The sequence below is a fragment of the Apostichopus japonicus genome, chromosome 8, assembly GCF_037975245.1.
Source record: "Apostichopus japonicus isolate 1M-3 chromosome 8, ASM3797524v1, whole genome shotgun sequence".
NCBI lineage: Eukaryota > Metazoa > Echinodermata > Holothuroidea > Aspidochirotida > Stichopodidae > Apostichopus > Apostichopus japonicus.
The window spans coordinates 31,030,131-31,057,594 of record NC_092568.1 but is presented as its reverse complement, the minus strand read 5'-3'; the positions used below and the strand labels follow the sequence as shown (position 1 = coordinate 31,057,594).

At 36.7% G+C, this 27,464-nt stretch overlaps 1 protein-coding gene and 1 long non-coding RNA gene across 2 annotated transcripts in view; one reads left to right on the top strand and one right to left on the bottom strand.

Moving 5' to 3' along the window:
* The window catches only part of LOC139971559 (protein phosphatase 1 regulatory subunit 21-like), a 127,244-nt gene that overhangs the window by 77,091 nt on the left and 22,689 nt on the right, over positions 1 to 27,464 (top strand). Inside the window, exon 17 of the mRNA XM_071978140.1 lies at positions 3,802 to 3,900. Within this exon, the coding sequence (XP_071834241.1) occupies positions 3,802 to 3,900 (99 nt within the window). The remainder of the gene's footprint in view (positions 1 to 3,801; positions 3,901 to 27,464) is intronic.
* LOC139971566 (uncharacterized) overlaps positions 1 to 27,464 on the bottom strand; it is an 85,570-nt gene that overhangs the window by 54,313 nt on the left and 3,793 nt on the right. The window contains exon 2 of the long non-coding RNA XR_011794422.1: positions 24,243 to 25,582. This is a non-coding gene — a long non-coding RNA (uncharacterized lncRNA). The remainder of the gene's footprint in view (positions 1 to 24,242; positions 25,583 to 27,464) is intronic.

Genomic DNA, 27,464 nt, shown 5'->3' with positions numbered 1-27,464 from the left:
TTTGACACAAATTAAAGCATTTGAATAGTGCTCTGTGGTCAAGAAACCTCCCCCCCCTTTCCCTCCCCCGAGGTGAAAAGTTCAATCACCTTTGGGGACAAAAAGAAACAGAAAGAGAAAAGTACATTGGTACCGTCCAAAAAGTACAGTCGAATGTTTAATTCATGCTTTGAAAAAGTGCACTCTTTGTTGGCTTTCGTGGAACGTCAACGTACTTTCAGCAATTATCCCTGTTTAATTAATCACCCACAGGCGAGGTAGAGGGAAACAAATAGACTCGGAATTCCTAGAATTGACACAGCTCACAAAAGGAAAACACCTATTTGAATATACTTTTGTGGTTGTCGATCATGACTAAATTTGTTCTGACTTTAATTCCCCGCCTTTGTTTTCTTTGGATCTATAGTGAATATAGTAAAGTCACACACAACATCTTCTGTCATTGAGTAATAGACGTGGTAAAAGATGAATGATCGTTTATATGCATTTTCAAAGAGGGTTTGAAATAATTTTGGTCCAGAACTGATTGGTTTGTTGATATATACAGTTTCCAGCTACGTGCGTCTGGAAGATACAGAAGTGACCAATCCTTTGCAGAGGCGTTTCACATTGAATTTCGGGCATTGAATTTCACCATTTTTTCCCAAAATAAATGGCTCTCCCTCCAACTCCCCCCCCCCCCCCCACCCTGGTACTCCTTTTCTTCTGATCCTGAGTCCACAAGATTAATTCACACTCTGAAGTTGATCACGGTTGCATTGTCAGATGCACTTTGGGTTCTTCAATATGAACAAGGCTTATCTGCATCTGGCTGTCTAGATTAATAGTACCCTGGTGAAGATCAGCTGCAATAACTTTTAACTTTTTATGGAAGTCAAAGATCTTGTTGAATTAACAAAAAGTCAAAGGGTCAAACCTTAGGAACAAATTAATCTAAAAAGTATCTAGTGTGATTGAACTTGTTTCATGGTTTTCTCTCCTTTATCTTTAATTTTGTGAGATAACAGTCATCTATATATATAGCCCCTAATTTAGCAAGCCAATGGAAGTTGCTAACATGATGTTTCCCTTCCTTCAAATCATTATCAAACACTGAGGCATTTTTGTTTTTCTCTTTTTTTTTAAAATTGGAAATAGTGACATCTCAATGAGAGAACAATACTAGATGGTTGCAGTAAAAGTTTTTATTTTATTTTAATTTTTTGGGGGGTGGGGTGGGGGAGTTTTGAAGATGAGTAACCATTAATTGTCTGTCCAGCGTAATACTGATGACCTTTACATTAATATTTTGCTTTAAATTTTACTGTTTTACATTCAGACCATGTAATATTTCCATGTAACTGGATATTTCTCGTACGGTTTAAGACATCTATTTGCATAGTGCCATGTGTCTGCTCCTCATTAGGAAAGTTATAAACCAATATCTTCAATTTAGAAATTGTTGTGTCCCACAAACTTTTACCTAAATTATTTCAAAAAATGCTTGGATTTCAGTTTGGTATGGAAAAAAAAAGGGAAAGTATGTTGCTTTTGTAATAATATGCAAGATTTGTTGATGATGAATTGAAATAGCTTGATTGATTTATGAGAACAACTTAAGCCCAGAGTCTTATATGCAAATTACCTTGGGCCAGTTTCATATCTGCAATTACATCAAAGTTTGAAGGCCTGTAAATTTAAGTTGTTTCTAAATCATTTGAAAAGTGACATTTAATGAAACATCTTTTGTAATATGTGGTTAAAACAAAAGACAATTTTTGCTCATGATGAGTGCAAGAATATTAAGTCTTTGTCATCCACCAACACAATAACTAAACAAACATGCATTCATGCATGGCCTTTTAACTCTGATTTTAACACAAAGACAAACGTGTGTTTCACGGCATGCCCTTCAATGCATTGTGTGACCTTCTAGACCACGGGCACCTCTTAAATTTAGCACGCCAATATATTTATTTTTAAAACATACAAGATACTTTGTTTTTAAGGACAATGAAAGCTACAGTTGCACTTCCATGTTTCACATCTAAGAATTGAAACACGCAATCCATTTGAAGTAGCTAATTGATCTCATCTCTCTGTCATGCAACGGCCGAATCCTCACGCAAACTTGATGGGCTGACACGAATGCAAAACCCTGAATATTGCACGCAATTTACTTTTGTTCACACAAAAGAATCTCCCTTGACACGCAGCTCTTAATGTACAGGTGCACAGGACTATCAGGAAGCAGTTAAGCCCTGCACGCTATACAGAACCAACACGCTACACCAAACCATCACGCACACTAACAATGGTGACATCAGCAAACCCTAACCCAACCTTCAGACTCTCCACAAACAAATATTCTTGAATAGAAGTTGATTACAGAGTGGTTAGCCTCAACACGCACACTGAAACTATGCATGCTTCGCACTAATCAGCTCCACTGGATAGAAATTTATAAAAACCCCTATTGGTTATATGGAACAGCCTTAGGTCTCCCTAAATTGGTACTGGAAAGTAGGAGATACTGTGCAAGTCATGGATTAGTTCATTGTGTGAATAGGTTGATAGTAACTAAACCATTTACCACCAAAATATAATGGACTCTGCCAGAGTGACTGTGGCATGATCAGGGCCTGAGGAGCAATTGATTTAGTTTTAGGGATAATGGCTATTGCTTAAAAAGATAATTTTGGAATTATATCTGAATTTGTTGACAGCAATTTGTATATCTGCTCAGATCAGTTGCTGTTATCTTAATAAACATTTAACTTTAATTTAGTTGGTAAAAACAGGATGTATTTACAACTTCTACCTTTGTGTGTTGATTTTGTATTGATTTGGTTATGGTTCAAAATTCAAATCTTACATATATATGTTATCAATAGAATTTAGGGCATGAATCTTAGAGAGGGGAGTGGAATCTGAAAAAAGGGGAGTGGAAGGGGTAAGAGGGGGAGTGGAATGGGGAAAGAGGGGAGGGGAAAAAGAGGGGAGGGGAAAAAGAGGGGAAGGGAAAAAGAGGGGAAGGGGGAAAGAGTGGGGGGAATGGAAGGGAGGGGAGTGTGAGGATAGCAGTGTGTGAGGTTAGCAGAGGAGAAGGTGAGGAAAAGGGAAGCAAAGATGAAAGGCAGGAGGAAGAGGAAGCAGGGATAAGTGGAGAGTAAATGGAGGAGAAGAAAATTAATGGATAGATACAGGATAGAGATTAGTTTGATTGCTTAAAGACAAGTCATTTTGTCCATTAGGTGAAATTATTACTATTCTTTCAGTGAATTTTGACCAGTAAAGGTCCTAACATGAGCTGTATTTGTATCCTTTTCAACGTACTCCTTATATCTTTTAGAGTGAGTTGTCCCACCAAACTTTACTACATTGTAATTGGTACTGGGGGGGATATAACATTATTGCAAGATATCACTCCTGATGAACGATATGAATGAAAACGTTCATTTTCTTCCCCAATACATAAACATAACATGACAATATGGGTGTGTATAGAACACATACAGTGCATTTTCTTGAAGCAGAAGAAGAAGAAAATGCTAAAAACCTCTCCTCTATAATATGTAGGAGAATAGTGAGGGAGGACTAGGATTGTTAAAGCAGCGGGCTGTATTTGCAGTTCAGTAGCTTATGACACAAGTCTATTTCTTCCCTAATCCTTCACTCCTTTTTTCATCCTCCCCTCCCCTACCCCCTCCCCCAATCCCACCCCTCCTCTTCCAGCTATGATATGCCACATATCTCTACTATTATCTAAAAGTTATCTCGAAAAGTCAGAATATGTCTTCCTTTTCTTTCTCCTGTTTACAGTGCAGGGCCATGCAGAAGCGGCTCAGTTTGGCTGAAATGCTGAAGGCCAAACTCCTACAAGAACAGAAGGATGCCCAACAATTTATTGCAAAGCTGAAGGTAAGTTGAAGTATTAGAAGACACTTAATCCAGCCGTCGTCGTCATTGGACTGTGTGAAAGAGAAACTGTCAGAAGCACAACTCCGCAAAACAGCTAAGAAAGATCTAATTCCATTTGGGAGATAAATCTACACAAAGATCCCTGTCGTACATTAGAGACGGATGAAGTTTCGGTTAAGTGGACATCCTCTTTAAACACTCGGAGATGATATTAACCGATGGAGTGTTTTACCAAAATTTTGAAGATCATATGGTTGGATATCCCAAACAAGCAAACTACGTTTCAGTGCCCATCATGATCATAGGCTTAATGAGAATGACTTAATGGCTTAATTAGAACTGAGAACAGAGGGTTGCATGTCAGTTTGGCTTAGTGGCATGCACTGTTATGTACAAAGTTTAATTGTTTTTGCATAAGTGCTGGGGATGATGTGTGTATTAACTGTTTGTCAGTACAGTTAAAAATGTGGGAAAGTGTATAAGATTTTTGTAATGGTTATTAGCTCTCCCTGAGGAAGCCCTCGGACTGAGGTTAAATAGTAAAATAGGTGTTTATAACTTTCGTTATTTGTGACTGATAAAACTATTTACTTCATGAAAAGATCTTTCCCAACAATTTTGGTGCTTGTGAAGGTATATATATATAGTTCAAACAGTAATGAATTGGAAAATCCAGAACAGTGAAGAAACTTTCAGCCTCCACATGGATTCAAACCCAGGCCTCCGGCTGTATAAGCGAACGCCCTAACCAACTATGCAATGGACACTGATTTTAAGTCCAGATATTCAAAACTAGTTACTAGGGAAGGTCATCACTTCCACTGTATTATATATATATATGTATATATATATATATATATAGTTCACAACAAAATAATTCTTGACAGCAACCGAAACAATTGAATATTCGAATTACCCAGCAGGAAACCCTCAACTAGTTTATCAATACAATAGCTATCACATGATTGGTTTTGAAATACACCTGTGGTTTCACAAACTGCTGACTAATAATATAATCTTCCTGATTACATTCCCTCCCCCCCCCCCTTTCTTTTTAAAAGCTTCTGTTTTAACAGCCTTTTGTGGAAATCCCTTTTGTTCCAAGTGGTGGCACAATTTTATTTAAGCTTCAAAGAAATCCCCAGAGGCTATATCATCTTATCGGATCAAAGACTTTTGCACTTTAGTTCTAGGTCAATTGCACTTTGCCTTCAGCCATGGTACTTTTTGAACCCCATAAAACCTGGCGTACATAATTAAATGTACTTTCTTGTAAATTTTGGGTTGAACTCATTTCTAATGCCATGATTGTTTCAACAAGACTAATAAGGAAAGAAAAAAGAATCCATTTCATAGAAGTTTTTATGAGGGGGATAATGTTTAGTCCTTTTTTTTTGGAGGGGGGTGGAGGGTGGAGGCCATTCACCTTCAGTTGGAATAATCCTAACTAGAGGGTTGATTAAGAATATCCTGTTGAATGTGGACTCGGTGTTATTTCTTGTTGTAAATGCATTTTGACGGAAACTCAACTGATAGTTTGAAACAGGTCACGTTCTACATTTTTTTTCATTTTGTATCGGTTTGCTGGAGACTTAGACACCGATATGATCTGTGCTCTCACTGAGAGAGTTCGATTGTCGCTCCTGATCTCGACAGGATTATCAATCTTCTCCCGTAGACATTTCACACCTGGTAGTACACGTTATTAAAAATAGATGGAAAAAAAATTCATGTTGCATCATTTTGTTTTCACTGATCTGTGCTGGTTCAGCTCGAGTGTGTTAGGAGAGCAATGCCCCAGTACATTTTGTTTTCCTTTTCCATCTTCTACAAATTCTGCTCTATCAAATTTGTTTTGTAGCACTTTCAAACTTTTAATTTGACAATGTTGGTAATCATTGATATGAGTTTTTTGCTCAGACTGATATCTACCTTGGCACATTCACCTCATTGATATGATCTCACTTATGTCATATAGGTATCTATAAAATATCAGTTTATGTTTAAGTATTAATATTAGTGTAGCATGGAATATGAAAGAAGGAAAAACCAATACCATTCACCCAACTCTGCCTAGCTATCCTCCCCCTCCCCTGCCCCCTCCATGGAATAAACAGCTATAAAGCCTTCATTACATGTCCAGGGGTACTATATGTTCAGTCACTTTGTTAGTTGAATGACTTAAAGCTTCAGCTTTTTATCCCTCACTTCCTGTACCCCCTCCCCATCATACTTTTTGCTCATATATCCTCCCCCTCCCCTGCCCCTCTATGGAATAAACAGCTATAAAGCCTCCGTCACATGTCCAGGGGTACTGTATGTTCAGTCACGAGTCACTTTGTTAGTTGAATGATTTAAAGCTTCAGTTTTTTATCCCTCACTTCCTGTACCCCCCTCCCCATCATACTCTCTGCTCATATATCCTCTCCCTCCCCTGCCCCTCCATGGAATAAACAGCTATAAAGCCTTCATTACATGTCCAGGGGTACTGTATGTTCAGTCACTTTGTTAGTTGAATGATTTAAAGCTTCAGTTTTTCATCCCTCACTACCTGTACCCCCCTCCCCATCATACTTTTTGCTCATATATCCTCCCCCTCCCCTGCCTCTCCATGGAATAAACAGCTATAAAGCCTTCATGACATGTCCAGGGGTACTGTATGTTCAGTCACGAGTCACTTTGTTAGTTGAATGATTTAAAGCTTCAGCTTTTCATCCCTCACTTCCTATACCCCCTCCCCATCCTACTCTCTGCTCATATAGAAAGGTCAGTGGCCTCTTTATTTGTTGAATCTTTATCCTCTACCCAGTGGTGTTGCCAGACATTCAGATGTGGGGAGGAGGTGGCAAAGCTAAAATGAGAGCAGCACTGGGGGAGGGGGATAGAACAGAATGCAAACTGGCGAGGTGCCAGTGCAAAATCAGAGTTCAAAATACCCCCTTGATCTTTGTGGGGGGTGGGGTGGTTTCATCATTTCCTTGTCTTACTTGATCAGCTTAAAATCAGCAGAATTTTTGATGAAGTAAATGATAGTCAGTAGAAGTCAAAAAGTTGTGTAGCTTCCTGTATGAAGTGTTCTTTCTTTCGTAGAGGGCAAATTTCATTTAATGGGAAGCACAAGGGAGGGGTCAAAAGCACCTGGGGAAGGGGGCACAAGTGCCAGGGGAAGGGGAGCACCAGGGCAAAAGCACTGAGCATTTTGAGGGGCACATATTCTTCATCCCTGCTGCTATCTTTCACCACATGCAGCATTGGTCTAGTTGCTCAAAGTTTGCCTTTGTGTGGTATTGTTTTGAAAGTATCCCCCTCCCCCACCCCCCCCCCCCGCCCCCATACCCATACTTAAAGTGACTTTTGGTGGTCGATTATGATATGTCATGTTGAACCATTCATGGTTTTCTTTTTCAATAATTGTCAAATGAATCTATCCTCTCTACCAGTGTTGGATCTATTTATTCAAGTCCTACAATGAAAACATAATTACACCTGCACCGACCACACACAAATCCTGCAACTATCTGCATCATCGTATGGGTGGGTATAATTGGTATCAGAAACTCGTTACCTGTGTAGATTGTGGTAAATTGTGTAAATGCCATCATGGAGAAGTTATATACCACACACCATGAAATGCCATGCTGGTGTCCCTCAATGTTTTTAATAGATAGGTTTGTTGGTGGTCTCTGATACCTCCCTGATAGCTAAATACAAATTATATATTTGCAATTGTAAAACTACAGACTAGCAGTCACTACTTCTGTAGTGTACATTTTCCCCGTGTAACTCCTCTCAAATTTTGAAGAGACAGGGGAAACCAATTTACCTGGCCAACAATTTCAGAAACCGAGCTGACTGAGGTGCTTTGTGAAGAGCAGGTCCCCCCTCCCCATCCCCCTCCCCCAACAAAAACAGTAAGCGATTGCATTTAACAAATACCTGAGCAAGTCAAAATGTTTGTGGGTTTATCTTCTTTTTTACCTCAAGAATTGGACCTAAGATATAAATGTGTTTATGTCTTAATTCAAGGGTGGTCATTGTTTACGCGCGAAATATTGTACCGGTTGAGAGATCCCCTTCCAGGGGTGAAAAAAAAAAAACTCAGAATTTCTTTTGCATATATCCAAGATTTACACGACGATAAATGGGTCAGCCCATTTGGAAGAGGAAGAAATAATAAATTTATGCACCAAACCCACGCTTCATATCTAATTAACATAAATGAGTTCATGAACAACTGTAAATGTGACCAGGAAATTATAAGCAAATATCGAAAATGCGCTAAGAATTTGTTCGGTTAGAATAGGAAAATTTCAGAATCCCTCTCTCAGATGGTTACAATCTATATCTGATTAATGACAAGATCTTAAAGCATTATATAAAATGCAGAATACATTCTGTATAAATGCCATAGACTCTGAAATATTTAGGATGAAAGCTTGGACCATGGAAGTTTTGCTTTACTTTGCAATTTGACTGAAGAAGAACATGCAATTTGTACTGGCAGCCATTTTATCACAATCATAGCATTTTTTTTTAAATAAATCAGATAAAGTCCATTAGTAATTATCACTAATGAACTTAATCCAACAAATCCACTGTATAGATTAAAAAAAATGACCAACATTGGTCTTTCTACACTATAACTAAAACATAAAAAAGTTTCTCAACTCAAGAAAGTTTACAATGTTCACTGTTAAATGTAGACAACTAATTTTCCACCTCGGTGATATTTCCGCACATGGAACTGTTCGATTCCACCATAGCAAAATGCCCCAATTGTCCAGAGTTTACTAAAATTCGAACAAACAGTATGTCAGTGAGGTAGGAGGCGATGTTGTCCATTTGAAGAAATTGCTATATCAACTGGAAAAAAAAAATCAAAGTCCTTGTGTGATTAATATCCAAACAAATTTTTACTATAAACTTCCAAAGAATAGAAATTTTGTGTCAGATAACCATCAGTACCAATAACTAGAAATTTCCAAACATGTGTGTGCTATTTCAGATAGTTGTGAGTCTATTTGCTGACAATCTGATGCGATGAAAAATTCCTTGTAAAAGAATTTTGATGAATTTCCAGAGGAGCTCAAGAGATTTGCAACTGACTCTGATGTGAGAAAAGAACAAAATAATCTTTCTTTGGAGAGCACATACTTTGAATCTGTGGCTTCCTGGAGTGAACACTTACTCATTCAGATGTACTTGTTCAAATGACTGCAGGCTGTCAGTTCCATGAAATAATAGGGGTTTAGAATCAGTAATGAACTTGAAAATTCAGAATTCGTACATTGTGTGACATAGCAAAAATTGTTCAGGATGAATAATATCCCTCTATGTAAATGAATCAGTCTTGTTCTTGCCTGATTGGATACCAAGGCCTGTTGCTTGGCAATCCTTAGCCCTGATTGGCTTATATGAAGAAGAAAAAACCTTGGACTGAGTGGAATAGACCACTCAGTTGCACAGCACACAGATTGCCCCACGATCAATGCTTATTTCTGCTTGTATGTGGTTGGTTGGGGTTTTGTTAACCTATTTCAAAGTGGAAATGACTAGTAATTCCTCTCTTTATCATTGTCCATGAGGGACAGTGAGAATATACCATTGCTGTCACAGGGAATAGATTTGTGCAAGTGAATTGAACATACTTGCAGTTGGTCGCTATCTGTACTAGAGTGAAAAAACAAAATGATTTAACGTTAGGACGGGATTATGTGATAGGCGAGCTATTCTAGCTTGAGGTAAAATGTCTGGTACAGTTGCATGTTTCTTGAACAGTTCCAGCAGATGAGTCCAATCGACACAAATCCCTCAACAGCTGTCATTTGTGCAAAGTTGCATGTTCATGTCATGTACTTACGCACATACATGTGATGTGTGAACTTAGCTCTCTGTTTGTACTGATCGTATACAGTAGCATCAGTTTGTGAAGTTTACATCATTAAGGATACTTGAAAGTCCTAGTATTCTGAGATTCTCTCACTGATCAACAGTTTGGTCATGCACTGTCCATATTCGACCGCTTATTGTAACCATCATTATTACTTGAGGTATTTTCTATAAAAATACAATCAAACAATTATCAAGTCACAGAAAATGCAACAGCCCTTAGGGAAAATAAACTAAAAGTGGACTGCATGGTGAATGAGTGATTACAAGAAAACGTATTAAACAGGAAATTGGATTTATTTTTGTTTGTAGTCGTTACAGTATACATCATATACATGCATGTCAGTGCATAGCAGAGTGACATTGAACATTATCCTTGGTGAATTTTGTTCTCTTTCTTGCTTATCATTGAAAGTGTCACTAACTGAGTGTCTGTGCATGGGATTGCAATGTCACAGTAGAAGGGTATTTGGCATATCCAAGTTGTTGCAGCAAGGAGCCTTTACCTTTTCTAATGTGCAATTGCCATCACTTGTTAAAGGTATAGTCATGTCGAAAACCAAGAATATTATGTGTCGACATATGTTTATGCTGCAGAATGTTTATGCAGAGCTGGCTGCCTCCGTATGGTACAAGTCCAAATCATAGCCGACAGATAATTCATGTTAATTTCTGATTCTTGTATTTATTTTCTTTCTTCCTTTCGTTCTTTGTTTGATTAATTGTAATATATTTCAAAAGGGAAAAGAATAAGAGTGATCATCAGTTAAGATATGCTTTGAGTTCTTCATTTTCAAATTGTGAATTTGTTTAATGTCAATGCATTGGAAATCCCCTTTAACCCCTCTCCCTCCAACCCCTCTCTCCCTCATGGACTTGAGAGTGACACCATGATGATTTCAACGAGAAGAAGGGAAGAATTTATCCAGGGGTTATTTATTAACCAGGGGTTATCCAAGAATTTATCCAGATGGATTGATTGGAGTTTTTTCCCCTCCCAATTTTGTTCCATAGATATGTTAGCATTCAAGTTTGGTGTGGTGCAAAATATATTCATCTTAAGTTTTTTGATGTATGAGTTCATTATTGATTTTAAAGTTCTAGTTTTCAACTCCTAAAGGGCTGGATGATTTATCCCCGGCTCTTTCTCCTCTTTTATTCCCCTGATGCTACCTTCTTTCTCCTTTCACCCCTCCCTTTCCTACTAGTTCCAGGACTCTCCCTTTCCCTCTCCCTTCTTGCCCTTCAATCACCTCGCCAGCTTCTTTTTCCAATCCTTCCTTGCCACATTTCATTTATTCATAATCATATCTTGTGATGTTTAACACTATTGCCCACCCCCCTCTTGTTTATTGTTTTTTTTTTCATCATTCTGCTTCCAGAATGAATACATAATATTGAAGCTTGAGCGTAAAAAAAAGAAAACAGGGAAACAGTTACATTCTACAAGTTTTAGTTTATAATATGATACATTATATTATATAATTACATAAGCTTTCCGGTTTTTTATGGGGGGGGGGGCTTTAAAGATTCTGGGTCATTTAATTTGGTTCGGAAAATGGGGCTAGTTATTTGGCATGATAATGACATGCGTCCTATATGAAATATTGTGGTAAGACCTACGGACGGACATATATGTACCGAATGAAGGGTAATAATTGCTGGCATGCAAATGGTCTAATAATCTGACATTTCATTCATTGATATTCAAATAGGAAAGCCCCTACACAGTTTTTTTATAGCTAAAATCATTGCACACAGAGATGTTAATAACTGCCAAAGAATTATCAATACAGTCTTGCATATTTACAGTGTCATACCTCTTCAATTAAGTTGAATATCTGTCATGGCTGATTTTCTATGATCATAAACCTTCCTTCCATATCCCACAGATTGGGGGGAGAAATACCTTTCCAATGGGTTCATAATACCTTTTCTCCTTTGATTGTGGAGGCAAGAGACCTTTCATGCCATGATTTCATAAGCTGAGACCTTTTTCTGAGGTCAGGAGACCTTTTCTCATTCTCACTGCCAACCACAACCAGGATTGAAATAAGGTCTTTCCCTTTCAGTCAATATAGGAGTGGAACTTAAAACAGTTTGTGCTGATCGGGCACTGTTGGATTATTGGTTTGTAGCTAATATTGACACTCTAGATGACTGAAGTTCAAATCATTAATGGAGGAGATTGTGGCCGTAAACACTTGTGAATATAGCAGCTTGAGCTTGAAAGGAAAACATGGAAACAGTTAAATTCTACAGTTTTTAGTTTATAATATAATACATTATATTATATCATTACATAAGCTTTCCGTTTTTTTTAGAGGGGGGAGGGGGGGCTTTAAAGATTCTGGGTCATTTAATTTGGTTTGGAAAATGATAATGATATGTGTCCTATATGAAATATTGTGGTAAGACCTACGGACGGACATATATGTACCGAATGAAGGGTAGTAATTGCTGGCATGAAAATGGTCTAGTAATCTGACATTTCATTCATTGATATTCAAATAAAAAAGCCCCCAAACAGTTTTTTTATAGCTAAAATCATTGCACACAGATGTTAATAACTGCCAATTATCAGTACAGTCTTGCATATTCACAGTGTCATACCTCTTTCAATCAAGTTTAATATCTGTGTCATGGCTGATTTTCTATGATCATAAACCTTCCTTCCATATCCCACAGATTGGGGGGAGAAATACCTTTCCAATGGGTTCATAATACCTTTTCTCCTTTGATTGTGGAGGCAAGAGACCTTTTATGCCATGATTTCTTAAGCTGAGACCTTTTCCTGAGGTCATGAGACCTTTCCTCATTCTCACTGCCAACCACAACCACAGGATTGAAATAAGGTCTTTCTCTTTCAGTCAATAGGAGTGAAAACTTAGACAGTTTGTGCTGATCAGGAACTGTTGGATTATTGGTTTGTAGCTAATACTGACACTCTTGATGACTGAAGTTCAAATCATTAATGGAGGAGATTGAGGACATAAACACTTGTGATGGTCTATTCACTTTACGTAACCCCCCCGTTAGTTAAATGGAGTGACCTGCTTCACTGCTTCACTATATGGTTAAGTAGAGGTGATCATCAGACATCCCAGGCACAGCTCATTGTAAATAGGGATATTTTTTTTCCCCTGGAATTGTTGGCATGAACATATTTTATAATTACATCTCTATTGATTATTTGAGTTTGTGCCAGTGTTTTGATAATTCCATGAATGTTTTCATAGAAGGGTTGACTCTTCAGCATACAGAGAATATTGTTAAATTGTGTCAATGGGCGAAGAGAGAAGTAAAGGGAGAAAGGGATTATGGGGGGGGGGGGCGGGGTGGGATTAGAGAGGTATGATCGGAGGGGTACATGGGTTGCCATAACTAATTCGTAGGCCATCTCAGGATTGCATTCCATCAATCTGTCAATGGAATAGAGTGAATTATGTTAAATTCCAATAAATTCACTTCATATCACTTTAATGCTTTTAGTTCATTTCATTAATATATTAGCATATTTAGTTCTCTTCTTCTTGCTGATAAAAACTTGTATGACCTTCTCTCTTAAACTAGATCGATAAATAATTAAACCAACATGCACTGGGTAAATATTGCGTGCAATTCACATCAGATTTGATGACAGTTTTTGCATAATTAAAAAGCAGACTTCATACATTTTAATTTTTGTCTAGTGGGTTTGATCCTCTTGCACCCACTTGTTGGTTGAAATATTAATTTCTATAAATGCCTGTTTTGGAATGAGATCGTGGAGGGGGGGGGGGGGTAGGAGTGGGATGGGCTGGGGTTGTCCTCTAAGGGATATGTAAAATGCTATAAACCTGTGCCTGAAAATTGGAAACTTATACGCCCCAGCTCTAGATTTGTCCGGATCGCATCAAATTACACAAAACTGGGCACTTGTATGATGCAAATGTGTTATTCGATCTTTGCAAAATTTTGATTAGAATGTCTGCATTGTTTTGATATGTAACATCTGTAACTATATAATAAAAATATGATCATGAAATGTCCGGCTACCTCCCTCCCCCTCCTTTCCTCCATTAGGATACCAAATGAAGGGAGCAAATTTGGCACATTTTCCTTTAGTAATCATTTGCGGGCTGTTACACATGCAAATGGTATGTAATTAGGTCAAATCCAAGTTCTATGTGAAGTGTAACCACAGGACTCTGTTTAACCAACCATTTATTAATTTCCATGTTTCATCACATCACCAGATATGTACCTTTTTCATCATTTCACCAGATTTGTACCTCTTTCCATGTTTTTTCCTGTTTAAAAATCTCATAACAATTAATGCAGATCATTATCTTGATTAGGCATCACTGAATTCAAATAATGTACTAGAACTTGAAAATTTAGAAATTTTCAAATTTGCTAAATGAGTTACTCCATCTGGTCTATTCCTCCCTTGCCTCTCTTCATCCTATGCTATAACTAGCATCATTAGAAAAGCCTATTTTGAACATGAGGCAAATTTAAAGGAAGGCATTGAATACATCGTTGCATTCTCTAATATTCGGATATCAAACTCGACCGGATGCAGAAAGTCTCATGGTCCTTCGCTATTCTACTCAAGGAATACTTACGATCAATTTATGTGATCACAAAATGACCCCATTTGGCTCTTTATATCTTTTGTAAAATCATTATCTCTATCACCAGTTTGTGTGGCTTTGTCAAATAGTAAACACTCATGGAGGGAGTCCAGTCTAATTATAGAACTTGTGTTGTATTTCCTCTCACCATGGAAGTAGTAATACTGCCATGCATTCACCCAATAACAGAGGACTGTTTGGTGTTTTGTTTGCATTGATATATGACAAAACCCATTGAAACTTCAAGTCCAGAGTAAACATTATTTACCTTTGCACAGATAATGGATTGTTCCATAATGATCTATTGACTGTAATATCCTTGAGAGTCTTGGACTGATCGATTTACAATGTAGGGATTGAATTTGGGTTTATTGCAGCAAGCAGATCCAAGGCCTACTACCTAGCATGCATAGAGTTAACAGTATTGGAGGAGAGTGATTTTATTAGTATGTGGTGGATTGTTATGTGGATTAAATGGGGGGGGGGGTGAGGGGATGGGGTTGGGGTTGGTAGAATTTCAACAAGGGACCTAAGATCATGTTGAACTTCCACTTAATGTGGCCATGCATATTATGCAAGCAACTCTAATATTGGGGAAGCAATGGGCGAGCTTAGGGTTTGTTAAAGGGAGTGGGCCGTGTGGCCGTTAAAGGTATATTTGGTTGTATACCCACCAGTCCTGGATTTTATATGAGAGTATATTTACATAGATGAACTACAGTGTGAAAATGCAAGCATGGTGCCTTAAACACATGAATTGATAAAGTAGAGAGCAAAGAGAAGGACAGGTTGGGAAAGAGCTCTCTCTCTTAAACAGAATACAAAGTTACAATTAACCACAATGGCAAAAGTATGGACCAGTATGGTGGTCTGTTTCCAATTTGGGCCTCCCCATATTTCCTTTATATACTTTCGATGTAATTGCTTAAATGTTCAAAACATCCCACACGTTGGAGAACAATTGTTGCTGTTTTGAGCAAGAGACAAATTTTTCTTAAAGCAGCTATATATTTGTTTTGTTTTCATGTACTTGCCCCAAGTTTAGCAGTTTTACTAAAACAGCAGGTTATTACTCCAAATAAGGATATAATTTTTTTTTACTTTAGAGAGCCCTCGTTAAGTTTTGTAGAAAATGAACAAAACCATTAATTATTGATTATTCTCAAATCTGAAAATTTTGACAACCATATCATGTACAAAAAGTAATCTTCTTTAATATATTTTAAATTTGAGTAAAAAGCTGTTATTAATGTTTGTAAAGGGCAATTTGAAAAAATGATCTTGAAAGAAACATTACTAATGTGGGTCTGTTCTTTTCCCTTTATCACTTTTATTTTTTTGTCTTTATTTTTAAAAATATTATATAGGCAAAGAAAAGGCATTGGGAGTTAAATGCAGCCTATCTGTTAAAGAAAGGAAAAAATCACAGACAATAGACTGTATATGGCCAAAAGTGATGGAAAAATGGAAACATATCATATTTTATATATCTTGTGTTTCAAAATTCCTTTTGTGTCATACTTATAGTTCCCTTACAAATAGCTTATAAAGATTTCTCAACCGCCACTGAAATTGCAACCATTTATGGTAGGAATATTAACTAACCCATCTGACATCGGTTTACCACTCAAGTTCATGTGAAAATATACACAGGTTTAAAAATAGGCCCCAGCTGCATTTATTCCCAAAAAATTCATGTCAGGGTGAATGAAGTAGTTTCCTTCTTAGAGAGAGTCTGTGAGCTTGAACTGCATACGGCCTCTTCCCCTCCATTTGAACTTCTTGGTGTGATGTTTCTCCTTTGGGTGAACTAAAGCTTTCTGTGTCAGTTTGGGACACTCTCTCGGTTAATTCTTTAGCCACTAGTGGACAGTCTCTTCCCTCTCAGAAAAGTGGTACTGCCCGTTTTTTACTGTTCCTTTTAGCTAGTGAGTGCTTTATAAGCTATTGGAGATACATTTACAAACTGGCTTAAGGCTAATTTGGTGGTTGATACCATTTTTGTAGGGAATATTCAGTTGTGTACTGCATAGCAAGGTTGTTTGTTTTTTGTTTTTTTTTTGCATCTTATGCTGTATGTATACTAGTAATTTTCTAGGAAGTCTGTTATGGAGGGTTGAAGCCTATATTAACCACAATAATGTAATACAGGAAAGGTTAAGATGCTACTGTGGGGGTTAATTCATATTTTACTAGAGCTTAAGCAAGTTTTTTTTTTTGGTTTTTTTTTTGGGGTGAATCAAGATTAAGAAATCATTCTTAGCTGTCTATCTACCGGTCAAGGAAAGGAGAAATAATAACATGGCAGGACTTTAGGGCAAAAAGAAAAAGATGCTTGGTCTGTCTTATTAAATTTGATTTGATATTTCTTTGAATAATATTATTCAAACAAAAATGAAAACAAGAGAAGGGGGAGGGGGAGGAGAAAATTGATTGGTTGGTTGAATGGTATTTACAGTACTTTTTTTATCGTTCTTTAGTTATATGAAAGAAACGGGTAATATGTTGCTTTAATGTTTTATTATTGAGTAGCTGTGGAGGAATTGAAGCAATGGCCTTGCTGTACACCATCAACTGAGCTCTGGTGGTGGTTCCCATTTATAATACCAATTTCGTGGTTAGGGGTAGGGGGATTGGGTGGGGGGATCGGATGGATAGGATTTATTCAGAAGCTTTTTCCTTAAATTCCTTAAACAGTGATTTTGTGACTTACTTCGTTAGCTGTTAGGACTGGTTAAATCAGGCCCTGATGAGAGGACAGCTCAGATGATTACATTAATACTTGTTTATATGTTATTCCATTATGCAGTGCAATTCTTGAGTCCAATTAGAGCTTTAACTGTAACTTAAAATTATGTACGTTAGAATAATGGCTGTATTAAGCACAGTGTCAGTACTTATAATAGTTGCTATAAATTTTATTTGTATATGAAATATACATAAAGTGTAGTCTCAACTTAAAATTCAGTATGTTAAAATAATGGCTGTATTTAAAAGCACAGTGTCAGTACTTATAAATAGTTCTTATAAGATTTGTTGTATATAAAATATACATAAAGTGTAGTCTCTGACACAGGGTTGAGATGAGAAGGGGGGGGGGGGTTATGGGGGGAGAGCAGGAGTCAGACCATTGTTCAGTGTTATAAGTATCGCAGACTGCAGTGGCACCATGCCTGAGAGAACCATTACAGAAAAAAATATTTTTTGGGACCATGGCCTCTGTCCCCCCCCCTCCCCTTCACTCCATGCCACAGGCCATGTTTTGTTTAACCTGACTGTTCTTTTATGTGGTGACAGAAGGAAAATAAAGCAAAATAATGGATGATTTGGTCCAGATTTCAAGAATTTAAGTAATATCTCAGACAGGCATCAAATAATACAATGCGATAGAAGTTAAATTAAATTAGGTTACAGCTTACAGGTAACTTGTACTTCTATTGCACTTTCCTACCTTGTACCCCAAATTTGTCATAATGCAAGCTTGTCTTTTGAATATGCTTTTGAAGATTCAAGAATAGATCTAGTGTAGGGGCAAACAAAAGAGACCTTATTGTTCCACCACAAACATCTCAAATTAAGAAAAAAAGAGAGAACCTGCTACAGTGAGCTCTGAGGGGAAGAACGAGGTCAAGCCGACCCCAAGCTGAGATATGCCATGATCTTGGTCAAACGTGAAATCTCTGCCATCGATTTACACTTTGGGATTAAAAATTCATAATTTTCAAATGAAAATTAGGTTGATAATGGCTAAAGCAGTGTTATATGGAACGAGTCAACGAAACCGTTTCAAATTTGAGGTCTTTCGTGCTTGCTGGCGGACACGACCTACATTACTGCGACATGTGTTGAGCTGAATTCTGTTATTGCCAATGTTCTTTTTTTGCACCATACTTGTCTTTTTTTTTTCTTTTCTTCTTTGGTAGTAAAAATTGTCAAAAGTGCCCTACATCTTACAGTTCATTAGTGCTGCCGAAATGAATGCTTCCTAGGGTTATCCGCTTTGATTGCTATTCTTGAGCTCTTTAACCAACGAGGAGTTGGTGATGGTCATGTCAGCTGTATAATCAGTCCATGTATCAGGATAAGTTTAGATCAGATAATAAGCACATGTCGAAATATATGTTTCAGTTTGATTATTCACACAACTTAAGTTAATATATTTGATCAATTGCAAGCCCAAAACAAAGAGGGAGGGGGAGGGGGAGGGGAAGGGGGGATGGGATGGGACTTGGGAAAGGTGATAGCAAAGCTCCTTCCCATCATTCTTCATTCTGCTTGTGAAAATCATTTTCTTATTTTGAATTTAGTTATGCATAATTAGGTGACCTGGGAGTTAAACATTTGGTGAATCTAGTCTGACATTGAAATAACTTTATACCATTTAGGGTTGGATCTGTTGAAAGATTAAAAGCTGGGTATTCTCAGCAAAATAATTGACATGATGGTCAGCATTGGATAGAGTAAAGTCTCTTCTTGGTAGAAATCAAAATATTGATCAGAGTGAAGACAAACATTAAATCATGCTTGGAACTCCTCCATATTCCTACTTCTTAAAAAAAAATTAGATCAGTTTTAGAAGAAATGCACACTGGGGTATTAGTGGCACCATGCCTGCTAGATAACCATTGAAATAAAAATCATTTTTAAGACCACATTCTCCCCCTCCCCCACACAAAACTGCTTAGACATCTTTTCACTTGTGTAGCAATGTGCCCATTTTGCATATGTGGCATTTTGCTATGCATTATAAGGATATTTCCCTGGCATGGTAAAGTAACTGTAGTTTGAAACCAATGCAGAGAAGATTGTGTCCCACAAATTTAAGGTACTATCTTTTATGGTATCTATTAGCTCGACTGGTCGATCCATTTTCGTGGCATTGCATAAATGTGTCTATCCGTCTGTTTTACTGTGAGTAGGGTCAACAAAGGTTCAAAGTCTAAAGTTTTCCGGTTCTTTACTAAATTTGACTGAACTTGGAGAAGTTGTTAAATATATAAGGGGGATAGGGTGGGGGAAGATAACAGTTTCTTAAAAAAATAATTGGTCAAAGGTCTAGTGGGATCACCAGATATCAAATGGAAATCAAACTTGGTCCCAGTGATAACCAGATGATGGGTCATAAAATGTCAACCTAATTTTTCAGGTCAAGGGTTGGTTGGTTCAAAGAGAGGCCTAAACTGAAAATCATGTCAAAGCCTTCTCCTGTTGCATTGGTGTTTTTTTCTGCCTTGTTTGTGAAGGAAAAATAAAACTGTGGTTTATCTTGTGTAAATGTAAAATTTCATTTCTCGGCTGTTTGGATAAGTTGTAACTTCATCACAATTAGTGTCTCTACCACACAGATCTGCTGTAATGACAGTTGCCGGTTGGCTCCTCTGTTTTCGTTTGTTGTATAGTTAAAGGAAATTCTTTTCCATTGTTCTTTGTCAACGTAGCGACAAGTTTATTCTATCGAATATTTCTGAATCGTGTATATATTGCTTGAGACTCTCGAACATTATAATTATTAAAATGGTGTTAAATTGCCACTTAATCCTAGAGCTAGTACATATTTTTGGGATGTTTCAGCAAAATGAGATTGATTATTTGGACTTTTAGTGTCAACTGTTCCAATTATACATATATCATCAAAACAACTCCTCTGAAGAAAAGAAAAAAACGATCTTCAGAAATACTGTTTTTTTTTTCTGTCTAGCTTTCTCTTTTATTTGTATTGCATTCATTCCACAGTATATTATGGTTTGTATAATCATAAAGCAAAATGAAGGATGCATTAAAAGTATGAGTTAAATAAGGTTACAGCTTACAGGTAACATGTACTTCTATTGCCCTTTTTTACCTTGTACCCTAAATTTGTCATAATGCAAGAAGTCTTTTGATATGTGCTTTTGAAGATTCAAGAATAGATCTAGTGTAGGGGCAAACAAAAGAGACCTTATTGTTCCACCACAGACATCTCAAATTAACAACAAAAAAGAAAACTGCTACAGTGAACTCTGAGGGGAAGAACGAGGTCAAGCTGACCCCAAGCTGAGATATGCCATGATCTTGGTCAAACGTGAAATCTATGCCATCGATTTACACTTTGGTATTAAAAAATTCTTAATTTTCAAATGGAAATTAGGTTGATAATGACTAAAGCAGTGTTATATGGAACGAGTCAAAGAAACCATTTCAAATTTGAGGTCTTTCGTGCTTGCTGGCGGACATGACCTACATTACTGCGACATGTGTTGAGCTGAATTCTGTTATTGCCAATGTTCTTTTTTGCACCATGCTTGCCTTTTGTTTTTTTTATTTTTGGTAGTAACCATTGTCAAAAGTGCCCTACATCTTACAGTTCATTAGTGCTGCCGAAATGAATGCTTCCTAGAGTTATCTGCTTTTATTGCTGTTATTGCGCTGAATATATGTTGCTTTGATAATTTAAAAAATTAAGTCAAAATATTTGATTGCGGGGGGACTTGAGGGCTGAAAACAAATGCTAAATCATTCTTGGCACTCTTCTTTGCCTCCTTTTCCTAGTTCTTTCCATTTCTCTTCCCTTTCTTTCGATGCCCATCAGTTACCCTTCACCTCCCATCCTTATTCCCATCCTCCCCCCTTTCCCCCCCCCCCTTCTTCCCATATTCACACACTCCCGTCCATTTTCCCTCTTGTGAAATAAAGTGTATACATGAATCACAACTGTTATAGCGTATCATTTGAAGCAACATTTAATTAAAGGATAACATATAAGGACTCTTCCATTGCATGTCATAGGGAGAATAAATCAATTTGCATCATGTTTTTGTTTTATGGGTGCCCTTGCATATAGATTTCATATTAAAGGTCTTGTTCAAACTGTCACATCATTTATCATTCATGAGTTTCATGAATATTTTTTCAGTGTTGAAGGAAGACAATATGTGATCCTTGCCACCCTCCTCCCTCCCTCCCTCCCCCTTCAATATTTTGATCCTTATATGATTCGTTTGTATGTATATTTGTATGCATACATACACCTCTTCTCTGATTGTGAAAAAATCAGAAGGAACTGCAAAAAGGTCAGAAAAGGTGGTGAAAAAACTAGGGCACATCGTGACCCGTCATGATCAGTTATATGCACTTTTGGTAGTTCAAAAACATGTTATGAATTAGGACACTTTTCCACAAAAGGTGCATAACCTGATCTGTATTTCTGTTGGTATAGTTTAATAGCAACAATATAACTCCTATGTCATGACTCCTCCAGTTGCCTTGAGATACATTTATAACAACTGTAAAAGAGTGGTTACAAAGGGGCAAAATGTCTCTTGTCTCATTTCTCATGTATCGTCAACAAATGTGATGATGTTTGGCTGTATATATGTAGCATCCTTCAGTTTGATTAAGAAATCAAGAGATCACATCTCGAATCATAGATCGTGATCGGTTTACTGTGCACTAGCTGCTTCCAGAGCAAAATGGACGGGATTATTTCTTTCAACTTTACAATGGCTTTATTACTTGAAAGTTGAAACTATTTTTACATAAATAAACTGTTGTGTATTAATTCAACGTAGCTACACTAGAGTTGCTTAAAAGTTTGTTGCTAAATTTGTCAACGGGGGTACAACATCTTAGCTTTTAAAGTTTTTGGTTTGTTAAATCCCAGTTAATTAGTTAATCACTGTTTGCACTGTTTATTGATGGTTTATGGAGACTTCACCCATGTTGATAAACAGTGCTGAGCTGTTGACATAAATTAATTCTAGGTAATTGACATTAATGGTGGAAAGGGAAGCAATTGTGAAAATGTGTTTGGGTGCATTTTGATTGATACCCTCAGGGAATGCGTATATGCTCACTTGATTTTTGATTTGTTAATGAGACCAGGGAGCTGTTTACATGGGTAACAAGTCCCTGATGCTGAGACATGAAGACCAAATATACAATTGGCTGTCAAAGTTGAAGGAATCATATCAAATATTCAGTCTTTTTGAAGACAGCTAACTCCATTGAAACAAATGAGAAAAAGCATAACGGATGTTGGTTTAATTTTAATTGTTGCAAAGACAACAAATCCAAGCAAAATATCCATATATTAATATCAGATCTGCATGTTGAAAGAAAAATCATTATTAATATAGACAATTTTACCACAACTTGTTGTTACAATTAATAGACATATTTCTTCTATGCATAATGCAATATGAAAATAATTGATTGCTTTTTTTTCAAATCCAGGGATTCCCTAAATTTAGCTCTTTGTCACATTAACAAAAGACTGTATGTAGCCTTCTTGACTGCATCCGAACCAAACAATGAACTTCCTTGACACAATAGCAAGGCACTCTGAGTCAAGTAAGACTGAATCAGATTTTAATATTTAATGGTTAATATTTGATGGTTATGTTAAGCATTGAAATATGACTTTGAAAAGAAGTTTAGTCAATCTGTTATAGTCTAAGAAAATAAGGAAAATTATTTAGTGCTAAGTAAATGTTTCTTTGATTGTTCTGGTTTATAATCACCCTGAAAATATGCTATATCTATGGAATGTTCCTTTAAACGCTAAATTGATGATGACCTCCGCTCCACAGAGCAGGCGTCGATGTTTAATTTTAATCCATTGTTGTATAATTTCTGATAATTCAACCAAGAAATCTTCTTCTAATTTCGTATAAAAAATGTAGAATCATTCGATGACTTATGCCAACAACATTTGTCCTTGATATATTTGTAATATTATAAACATGATATGTCATTTGAGGTCAAACAAGTCCTATGTTTTTTTTTTCTCTTCAGTATTAATTTATACATCTGAGGAAGTGACCTAATGGTCTGTTTGGTAGACTTTATAGTCCAGTCACTTTAATTGATGAACCTCAGAAGTTTAAACGGTCATTTCTCAAAAATTAAAAGAGGTTATAGAGTACAACCTGGACTGAGAGCATTTCTTTTTTTTGACAGTCCACAAAACATATCAAAATTTATTTGTGCCTTAAGTTATCTTTTCGGTACCTTGTTTGGTTGAGTTTTTATAAAATTCTGTGCTTTTTTTTTGTTGATGTGACGCTATAATCCCATGATGACTTAGTCTCTATTGATCAGTTTGACTATACAGTTTAAGTGTTATTTACAATATTGAAGTAATAGTTGAAAATATTGACTATTTTAATGGTGACTTGTTGAAAGATATCATATATTTTGATATGAGCCAAGAGTCTGGGTGACAAAATGTTGAGAAGTTCATAAACTACTGTAACATTAACCACAGCATGAATTCATTAAGTTGATGGAAAAATCGAGGAGTGCGTCTCAATTTGATGAATTACTATTTTGAAATACACCTATATCCCGAGTGTTTACAAGATGGTGTTTTCGTATAATGATATACACCGTAATGTCCATTTACGTTAATTAATCCCGGCAAGTCTGTGGGTCTGCCAATAGAACAAACATGTCCACCATAACGCTTGTAATCTGACAGATTAACGATTGACTCATAAACCATTCTATATTTTACAGCAGTAGATATCTCATATCAAGTGTTCAATTTCATATTACCGAATGGATTTGTTATAAATATTCGCTTCATGTCATATGATCACAGCTAATACTGCCAAGTATTAAACATTTGGGAATAACTCATCCTTAATACATATATATGCTATATATATTTGAAAACTCTAAAGCATCATCCCAAACCTATATACCAGCCATCAATTCCTATATCTGTGACAGTCATTAATATAGCTCTAGAAGTATTAATACATACATGTTTTATAGGTTCTACCAAGACATGTGTCACGCCCAAGCCTATCAGACATATATGTGTGTATAAAGTTCAATGTGTTGCAAACCTACCTTAGGGAAGAACACTTTTTTTTTCTTTAAACGAAGCTAGTGATTGTAAATCCTGTCGTGAGGCTCGTTAAAAGACAACCACCTTTAATGATGTGACTTCAATTAAGGCAACATGTTTTGCTTTTTACTAGGGGTCTATATAACACATCAGAATTCATTTTGCACCAATGCCCTTCCTTAAAGTTATATAAGTTCATTGTCTCTTTCCATTCGTGTTTGAGAAATGTCATGAACCGTCCTACGGGAACCTCAAGTTCAATTAAACTAGTCTAACGAAAGTCCTCGTTACTTTGCGGGGTTTCAACAAATGTTTCGATTTTGAGAAAATTTCCTGTTAGACAGGAAACCATAGGACTATCCAAATATTTGCAAAAATATTAATTCTTGAAAGGTTGCAAGTTCTATGAGGTTCTTGACATTCAACTATTGGCAGCAATGGTCCTTAAACAGGATATGGCTTCTGAGAATTGTTCAGGATATGATCAAAAGAGTTAATCCCTTCGCCCTACTTAACCAGTGGAGATTTATATCTAAATACCCCAATTTTATGAACCTACTCTACATGTTGGTTCCTCTTTTTCTTTTTTCCTGATTTCCCCCCCCCCCCAAAAAAAAAAAAATTACCTCAAAGAACATTCAGAAAGTCCATTTAACATGACATCACATGAATACCAACTATAAGAGGGGGGGAGGGGGTAGGAAATCCATTACTGTGAAAATTTTCTTCTTTTTTTTCTGTTCCTTTTTTTATTTTTCCAAATGCATATATGTGTTGGACCATACCATATTCCAGTATAGGTAAATTCAAGTGTTTCACAAGTAACACACCAAGATAAAGATAGCAACACTGCTCAGCAATTGTGGTACTGCAGCTTAAATTAATAAAACCACATGATTCAATTTTCATGGAAACTGAATCATGAAAGACTCTGGTAAAGTAAAAACTGGCATGTTTTCTTAACGGAGTGAATATAGGACATGTCTTATAGTGAGTCAGTTGGATTTCTCAGTCATAGCTTTTATGACATGTCTGCAGTCTTTGTTCAGGCAGTATATAGTGACCTACTATTCCATGTAGTTAGCTGGATAAGATTACCGAGTGTCCTCTTTTGTGCTCTGCTTGATCTGGTTTTTTGTCCTGGATGAACCTGCTGAAAACCTTTGCTGACCTCCATGACAGTCTTGAAGTTGGCCTGCTACATCCTTGTCCCTATTATACCCTAAGGAATTGTGTTAGTGACCCCTTCATGGTGACATCAGACCCCTGTCTTTTAAGAATATGCTGGTACTTCACCCAGTCTTTAGCTGACTGTTTCAACCGTAGTGAGTAATAATACCGACTGAAAAAAGAAGAAAAACTGTATTTTTAATGACGGTGATTGCTTCATCATCATTATGATCTAATATCGATAACAAGATTTAAAATATCGATGGACAGAAAATGAGACAAAAAATTTGGAAGGGAAAGTCTAGAAGGTTGTCACAAAGAAAGAGCCAATTATTAGTATTAGCGGGGAAAAAGTTTAATCTGAAAATTAGGTTGTTTTAATGGAAAAGGATGGAAGTCTTTCAACTTAATATATAATAAATGAAATATTGTCTTGTGATGAAGGATTTAAGTGTAAATAGTCTAACATTGTCCCATAAATATCTTGTCCTCTAAAATGATTTCAGGATTGGAATGTGAAGTTGCACTTTCAAGTTGAGGTATATACTAAGGTACAGCTCCTTCCCTTTCCCCTCCCCTGTGTCTCAGTCTGGCTATAGGCCTGATCATTTACAAACACCCAAATCTGTAAGTTTTGATAGGGGTGAGGGGGGGTGGGCGGTTTCACACTCTCGTCATAAGTTTGTCCTTTAAGTCTTCATGAGAATTCTCATCAGTTCTCCACAATATAGATAGTTCTCTGCAATCAATTCTACAACATTTGAACTCACTGAATTAACTGCATCAGTTTTGGACTGAATTTCTAAAAGACAGGGTTCTTTTGGGGGGAGGGGGACCTGCAGAACAAAATGTGAACATTAAATTCCTGTTTAGTGACCAAACAGGATAGGCACTCAGATCTGCAAGACTTCCACAAAGACTTATTCAATGTAGTTTGCAAACCTCCTTTTTTTTCTCTCTCTTTTCATTGACATATAAGTACCATACCAAAACTATGGTAACAAATTTTATTTTCAAGCACATTTTTGAGACATAAGATGATGTTTCAGTCGCTGCGCCTTCTCTTTGGAACAAGCTCCCCCTCTCCCTCCCTTTGTATTTTCAAGAGACAACTTAAAACATTTCTGTTTGATTCCTAGTTTCTTCTTTTTTTTCCTTGGTTTCCTTTGTCTCTTTCCTACTTTGTAAAGCGCTTTGAAACGCTGTTTAAAGCGCTTATATAAATGTAATTTATTATGATGCTTATTATTACAAACACTGTAACCACAGCCCTGCTTTTTGGAGGTACTAGATATAGAAGCCTTGTAATTTGGCAACTAGTACATTTTATCCTGATAAATAGATGTTTATCTTGATCTTTATAGTAAGTTTTAAGGTACATGATAATGATAAAATCCTTTGCAGGCATTTTAACTCAGTTAACATACATTTGTGTTCCTAACAAGTCTCCAACTCTCTCTCACTCTCTCTGTCCTTTGTTCCTGCGTCATTAATCTCAATGGGTGTGTTAACAAAAGATATTGTCCTTTCTTTATTCTATTATTGATTATCCTTTCTCACCGTAAACCACACATCCTCACAGATCCCCTAACCCGATATGACAAAAGAATAACTTTCACAGTCAGGTCAGATGGCCAATGCCAAAGTCATTCGGTCAACTAGTATTGATTAGGTTCTCAACATAAGGTTTTTTTCTTTTTTCTTTTTTTCTCTGTACTATTATATTATTATTCACGTTTATCCTTCACAGTGGTTTCTCTTAACTGTAGTGTTCAATAACAGTTGAGCTAGAAAAATCTTGATTCCTCCCCCAAATAACCCATCACGTTTGATCCTCTGCCCTCACCTTCACTTCTTTAGGAGTGACATCCATTTAAGGTGACTTCAAGTTCACAAAGGTTAACCAAAGGACACATTTGGGTCAAGTTAAGAGCATTCAGGTCAACACAAGTTCACAAGTTCAAGGGATTTTTATTCATTAAGAAAATGTTTTAATCTCTTTTTAATTATTAACTGATTCCCCACCATAGGTTTATATACATATGTAGATGTAT